The sequence below is a fragment of the Myotis myotis genome, unplaced genomic scaffold (genome assembly GCF_014108235.1).
Source record: "Myotis myotis isolate mMyoMyo1 unplaced genomic scaffold, mMyoMyo1.p scaffold_m19_p_1, whole genome shotgun sequence".
NCBI lineage: Eukaryota > Metazoa > Chordata > Mammalia > Chiroptera > Vespertilionidae > Myotis > Myotis myotis.
The window spans coordinates 151,763,535-151,771,177 of record NW_023416313.1 but is presented as its reverse complement, the minus strand read 5'-3'; the positions used below and the strand labels follow the sequence as shown (position 1 = coordinate 151,771,177).

The 7,643-nt window shown below is 38.2% G+C and overlaps 1 protein-coding gene across 1 annotated transcript; it reads left to right on the top strand.

Annotated features, from left to right (window-relative positions):
* The first annotated feature begins 336 nt into the window (after nt 1-336).
* On the top strand, nt 337-1,275 carry LOC118664372 (olfactory receptor 4F3/4F16/4F29). Its single transcript, XM_036324406.1, has one exon. The coding sequence runs from the start codon at nt 337-339 to the stop codon at nt 1,273-1,275; it is 939 nt and encodes a 312-aa protein (XP_036180299.1).
* The last annotated feature ends 6,368 nt before the right edge of the window (nt 1,276-7,643 follow it).

Below are 7,643 nucleotides of genomic sequence, written 5' to 3'. Positions count from 1 at the left end.
ATGAGGAATAGTCAATATCAGAAGTGATTTACACAGGTGATGAATGTCACGAGCACTCATGAATCTTTTGTTCTTGCTTAATCTGTTAATTGGAGAACTGAACATTACAGTGAGAGTATTAGAGATAGGTTTAAAGTATGTTGCAGCTCACATGTTGTGATATTATGTTGACTTTTATTTTTCGTTTTGTATATTTGAGGAACTGGATAACTGTATACTTCTCATGTATAATGAGAGCATTGAAATTCTTTGACATGTTGTCATCTCCATAATCACAATTTCCTCCTCATTTTCTTAGTTCTCATAATTTCAGCCACATCCCAGTTGGGTGGATCTATGGATGAAGGGAATCACTCAGTTGTGTCTGAGTTTGTGTTTCTGGGACTCACCCATTCATGGGAGATCCAGCTTCTACTCCTGGTGTCTTCCTCTGTGCTCTATGTGGCAAGCATGACTGGAAACATCCTCATTGTATTTTCTGTGACCACTGATCCTCATTTACACTCCCCCATGTACTTCCTATTGGCCAGTCTTTCCTTCATTGACTTAGGAGCCTGCTCTGTCACCTCACCAAAGATGATTTATGACCTTTTCAGAAAGCATAAAGTCATCTCTTTTGGAGGCTGCATTGCTCAGATCTTCTTCATCCATGTCATTGGTGGTGTGGAGATGGTGCTGCTCATCGCCATGGCCTTTGACAGATATGTGGCCATATGTAAGCCTCTCCACTACCTGACCATCATGAGCCCACGAGTGTGCATTTTGTTTACAGCTGCTGCCTGGGCCCTTGGTGTCAGTCACTCGTTGTTCCAACTAGCATTTATTGTTAATCTGCCCTTCTGTGGTCCTAATGTATTGGACAGCTTTTACTGTGACCTTCCTCGGCTCCTCAGGCTGGCCTGCACAGATACCTACAGATTGCAGTTCATGGTCACTGTCAACAGTGGGTTTATCTGTGTTGGCTCCTTCTTTATACTCCTTATTTCCTATATCTTCATCATGTTTACTGTTTGGAAACATTCTTCCGGGGGATCATCCAAGGCCTTCTCCACTTTGTCAGCTCACATCACTGTGGTCCTTTTGTTCTTTGGCCCAACCATGTTTGTTTATACCTGGCCACACCCCAATTCACAGATGGACAAGTTTCTTGCTATTTTTGATGCAGTTCTCACGCCTTTTCTGAATCCAGTCATCTACACATTCAGGAATAAAGATATGAAGGAGGCAATGAAGAGAGCATGCAAAAATTTAGTGATTTACAGAAAGATCTCTTAAGTGATATGATAAGTCCTTTTTACTAACCATGGTGTAGCCTTTTGTTTCTATGTTTGATATTTTAGATTCAGGAAGTTTGAAGCACCACATATTGATTTGAATGTTATCACACCTTTAACATAATTTTTAGCTGATGAATATATTTATTCTCAGGAAAGAGTGAGCCATAAAACAGTCTATCTATCTATGTAATTCCCATTAAATTTTTTTCAGATATGTTATATAAAACTATATGTTATATAGTTTTCAGTGAATAGGTCTTACATATCTTTTTTTGAGATTTATCTTTAAGTATTTAAATTTTTGATACTGTTTTAAAAAGTATATTTTTGTTTAATTTATAATTGTTTATTGCTAATATACATAAATGCAATGGATTGTTTTTGCTTATTGATTGACATTGAATCCTGAAGACTTATTACTTCTAGTTTTTTTATAGATTAAAATTTTCTCTACAGATGATCATGTCAGTGAATAAAAACATTTTACACCTTTTATTCTAATGTGTTGATTTTATTCATTTTTGTTGCCTTATTATACTTGCTAGATCAAAAGGTACAATGCTGAATAGAAGTGATTAGAGTGAACATGCTTGATTTATTCCTATTCTTATGAGAAAATCATTCAGTTTTTTATTTTTAAATATCGTGCTCGCTATAGATTTTTCATAGATGTCCTTTATCAAGTTGAGGACGCTCCATTCTACTCAGGTTGTTGAATGGTTTTAAAACCAAGAATAAACGTTGGATTTTGTAAAATGACTTTTTTGGTTTAGTATCAGGGTAACGCTGGTCTTTTTAAAAATTAAGTATATCAAGGTGATATTGGTTAATAAGATTATATACATTTCAAGTGTACATTTCTATAACACATGATCAATATATTGCATTGTGTGCCCATAATCCAAAGTCAAATCATCTTCTCTCACCATATGTCTGATCCCCTTTACCTTTTACTACCCTCCCACCCTTTTTCCTTCTGGTAATCACTATACTGTTGTCTGTGTCTATAAGTTCTTTTGTTTTTCTTGTACTTATTTATTACTTTTAGTTTTAAAATGTATTTTCTTATTTTAAAGTTACTGCAAGAGTTTTATAGAATTCTGTTTGTTCTTCTTAAAAAATCAATGGCATCTCTTGCTGGGGTCATTTTCCTTGGTACACCGTGTGACCACAGAGGTTCTTGGGGCCATAGCCAAGCAGAACTGTGAATAAAGTAGATGAAGCCAGTCTTGGTTCTAGGAAAAAAAAAAAAAAAAAAAGAGCTTTATAGAATTGGGATGATTTCTTTCTTAAATGTTTGGTAAAATTTACCAGTGAAGTCATCTAGGCCTGGAATTTTCTCAGTGGGAAGGTTTTCATATAAATTCAATTTTTATATACTTTGAGTATCTCAATAAATTAGGACATTTATCTATATTGTTAAATTTATTGGACTAGGTTGTTTCCAATATTCCCTTATTATCTTTCTAAATATCTGTAAGATGTGTGATATTTTCCTTTCTCTCTCATTCTGAGTATTGGTAGTTTGTGTCTTTTTTGTTTTTTATCTTATCAGCTTGACTAATTTTCAACTTTTTTATTTTCTCAGAGAACCAGGTTTTTGTTTCATTTATTTTTTCTATTTCTGTTTTTTTCCTTCTGTTTTCTATTTCATTAATTTCTGCTTGTAATTTTTATATTTATATTATTTTTTCTTCATTTTTAATTTGCCTTTTACTTAATTTCTTTAGGTAGAAACTATGGTTGTTCATTTGAGACCTTTTTTTTTTAATAAAGGAATTTAGTTGTATTAATTTCCCCTTAATTTGTGATGCACTGATTTAACTGCATCACAAATTTTTATATCTTGTTTTCTTCTCATGCAGTTCAATATACTTTCTAATTAAAAAAAAAATTTAAACACATGGGATAAAATTTCTATGGAAAATTTCCAGATATTCTGTTATTGATTCTAATTCATCTTCACTGTAGTTCATAACCTACTCTGTATGATTTGAATAGTTTCAAATTTATGAATACTTGCCCTGGCCAGTGTGACTTGGTTGGAGTGTTGTCCCATACACTGAAAGGTTGTGGATTCAATCCCCAGTCAGGCTGCTTACAAGAAGGCAACTGATTGATGTTTCTTTCTCACATTGATGTTTCTCTCTCTAAAATCAAAGTAGGTCCTTGGGTGAGGATTATAAAAGTTTATGAAGACTTGTCTTATGGCCTATAAGAGAGCAGGTTTTTAATCTCACCTCATATTTAGCATTGGTAGTTTGCAGATCCTGGTTCCCTGACACAGCTAAGAACATAGGAAAGGGAAGGACAACTGTTTACAGCTGGTGCTGCTCTGTGAGACTGGAAATAAACACAGAACTGAGGTTTATTTCCAGAAACGAGGGAAGGAAGCAGAAGGGGCCTAATCCCCAGAAATTCAGAGTGCCCTCTGTGAAGCCAAGTTCTGGCTCATACCTGCTAAAAAACTGGAAAAGCCAAGTCTTCTGGTAAGCAAGCAACAAAGTAAAGAAGTGTGTATCCTCTTATAGTTGTCACTGTTCTGTAAGATTGACAAAAAGCACAGAACCAAGGCTTTTTTTCAGGAAGGCAAGAAAGAAGTTAAGAGGGTCTTGTTCCAGCCTTAAAGCACACACTGAAGGATCTTGCTTCATATTGAACACTGTTGACTGGTGAAGGTCCCTCCTGGTCAAAACCAGTTCATAAAGACTTGAAGAGGAAGTTGATTATTTAAATACACAGACAAAAAAAGCAAACCTACAAGGAACATAAAGAATGAAACATGAGCCGGAACCGGTTAGGCTCAGTGGATAGAGCATCGGTCTGCAGACTGAAGGGTCTCAGGTTCGATTCCGGTCAGGGGCATGTACCTTGGTTGCTGGCATATCCCCAGTGGGAGATGTGCAGGAGGCAGCTGATCAATGTTTCTCTCTCATCGATGTTTCTAACTCTATCTCTCTCCCTTCCTCTCTGTAAAAAATCAATAAAATATATATATTTTTTAAAAAAGGATGAAACATGACACAACCCAAGGAAGAAAAGGAAGAAAACAAATCTCCAGGAACTAATCTAAAAGAAATGGAGATCTTTGAATTGTCTGAAAAGTAATTAAAAATAATCATCTTTAATAGGAGCATTGATTTATAAGAGTCCATGATAGGCAACTAAATAAAATCAGGAAAGTAACATTTGGAAAAAACCCCCAGAGAATATCCACAAAAGAGATAGATATGATAGGAAAAAGAACCAACAAAAATACTGGAAGTGAAGAATACAATAATTGAACTGTGAAGTTCACTAGAGGGGGTTTAAAAGAAGAATTTGTCCAAAAAAAGAATTAATGAACCTGATGACAAGCCATTTGAATTTATACCTGTCAGAGGAGCAAAAGGATAAAAGAATGAAATAGAATGAAAAAACACTAAGGAAATATGACACGCCAACAAGAAAATGAATATATGTATCAGAGTAGATCCAGAAAGAGAAAAGAAGAGAAGAGAAGAGAAGAGAAGAGAAGAGAAGAGAAGAGAAGAGAGAGGAGTATAAACCCTATTTAAAGAAATCATGGCTGAAAACTTCCCATATCTAGGGAAGAAAATCAATATCTAGGGGATTTCAAGATGGTGGCAGAATAGGTGGAAGTCACACTCACCTTCTTCCAGGACCAAACTGGAATAACAACAATCATCCTGAATAACCAACTGAAGACTAGCTGAAGAGGAGTCTTATAACCAAGGATTTATAGAAGAAGGCACATTGAGACTGGTAGGAAAGATGGAGATTCATAAAAGACTGTCCCTACTCTCACTGGCTGTTATTGAGGTTCTGGATGGATATCTCAGTTGAGGGGGTTTTGCCTTATAAGTGTGGAGCCTAAACCCCAAGCTGGGATCCCCAGCCAGAGCACCAGAGCTAGGAAGAGGTGCCCAATAATATCTGGCTATGAAAAGCAGCAGGGTTTCTGTGTACCAGAAAGAGACCAGAATCTGCTAGAGACACAGGTACCCTTTTAAAGGGCAAGTGAACAAAATTTCATTTGCAGACACTCACCCTGGGCTCTGGTGGAGGGAAGGAAGAGCAGACTAGAGACTTGGGAGGACATCCACCAGGATCCCTGTGCTGAATCATTCTCCCATACCACAGATGCCCTCTTTTTTGGATGGAACACTCCCTTTTATGTGGCATCAGCCTGGAGCAAAGCAATTGCCCACCCTCCGGACTCTGTCATCCCACCCTGCAAAGCTTAGGCCCCGCTGGGAGTCAGCTACCTTGGCTAGTGTGTAGATGTTTGGGCAAATTCAGGGTATGTCAGTGACCAAGTTTTCTGGCTTTGGGGTGGGGGCCATTCCACCCAATTTCCCATGAATCTGAATGGTGCTTCCCCCTCACTGGAGATTGATAGAACTACCCTCTTAGCTTTTTGCAGACCCACCCTTTGGTCTCTGGAGGCCCCAAATACCTGATCCCTAGTGGCTCTGCCTTGCTGAGGTTGGGGTAAAATCCAGGACAGATTGACTTATGTGGGATGTGGCGGGGACCACATCCACCACCTTCCCTGAAGCCTAGCTGGCACCCACCACCATGGGAGATTCACTAGCTCCATTCTCTCAACTCCAACAGAGGCTCTTATAATAACTGAACCTAACAGGCACCTGGCAGGCAGAGGCAGGTGCAGGCAGATCTCAGGATGCCTAGGAACTTCTGCTGACCTGCCTTCCTGCGGCTGGTGCTGGTGCTGGTAAAAGCCAAACTTGGTGCACAGCTTGGTTTTCCCCACATGCATCCAAGCCCTGCAGAGGCAGCCACAAACTGTGGATTGCTTATAGCTCCAAACAGGTTGTCCAGGGCCAGGCAACAGACAGTGTCTGTCATTGGCCTGAGCCAGAGTCCCTATGAAAAGGTCCAGTACCAACACATCCAATGACCAGCTTCAGACAATATCAGTGCAGGATGCAATAAGCTTCACAAGCAGAATATCCAAAGGGAGATCTCGGCAGACACCAAACTCTGCTGAGGTAAATTCCGCTTTGTGTGGTCAGCACCTGCTCAGCAGTTTACTTACTGTTGTTAGGTTTGTGGCTCACAGTTAGCCAGTATGAGGGTCAATCCTACACAGGAATGCACCAATAGCAATCAAAACCCAATTACAGCCCTAGCTGGTTTGGCTCAATGGATAGAGCATTTCAGTTGCAGCCTCCTCTCCAGCCCGGGCCCTGGTCAGGGCCTGTGCAGGAGGCAATCAATCGATGTTTTTCTCTCCCATCATTATTTCTTTCTTACTTTCCCTCTCTCTTCCACTCTCTCTAAAAATCAATGGGAAAAATTGTCCTTGGATGAGGATTAAAAACAGCAACAAAAATCAAAATATCAAAACAAAACAAAAAAAGATTCAATTACAAGAGGGCCTACATAACCCACACAAGGAACATTACTGGAGCACCAAGCTCAGGTGATCAAGAATTCTGTGCCAATGTAATCCACAGGACACCTACTATTTAAGGCCACCCCATGAAAACTAAAAGTCATAGTAGGTTTATCTAAATCATAGAAACAAACACAAAGAGGCAGCCAAGATGGGGAGAAAAAAAAACAAACAACAACAAAAAAAACAGGTCCCCAATGAAAAAAAAGAGAATCTCTAGAAAAAGAACTAAATGAAATGGAGGCAAGCAATTTATCAGATATAGAGTTCAAAGTAATGATTATAAGGTTGATCAAGAAACTTAGTGAGTACAACAGCATGAAAAAGAATATAGAAACCATAAAAAGGACCAGTCAAAAATAAAAAAAATACAATAGCTGACATCAAGATTATACTGGAAGGAATAAACAGTAGGTTGGATGAAGTGGAGGAGTGAATCAGTAATTTGGAAGACACACAATCAGAGCAGGAAAAGAAAAAAGAATTAAAAGGAATGAGGATTGATTAAGGAATCTTTGGGACAACATGAAGCATAACAATATCTACATCATTGTGGTACCAGAAGGAGAAGAGAGAGAGAGCAAGGGATTGAGAATCTATTTGAACAAATAATGACTGAAAACTTCCTTAACTTGGTGAAGAAAAAATACACACAATGCCAGGAAGCAGGGTCCCAAACAAAATGAACCCAAAGAGGCCCAAATAAAGGCACAGAATAATTAAAATGCCAAAGATTAAAGACAGAGAATCTTAAAAGCATTAAGAGCAAAGCAATTAGTACCTATAAGGGAGTTTCCATAGGACTGTCAGCTGATGTCTAAACAAAAACATTGCAGGTCATGAGGTTATTGGAAAGAAATATTGAAGGTGATTAAAGTAAGGACCTACAAATCAAGATTACTCTACCCATCAAAGCTATAATTTAGAATGTAAGGGCATATAAA

Bases quoted from the DNA above. Each gene is read 5' to 3' on its own strand.
- LOC118664372 (XM_036324406.1), top strand. From the start codon at position 337: ATGGATGAAGGGAATCACTCAGTTGTGTCTGAGTTTGTGTTTCTGGGA.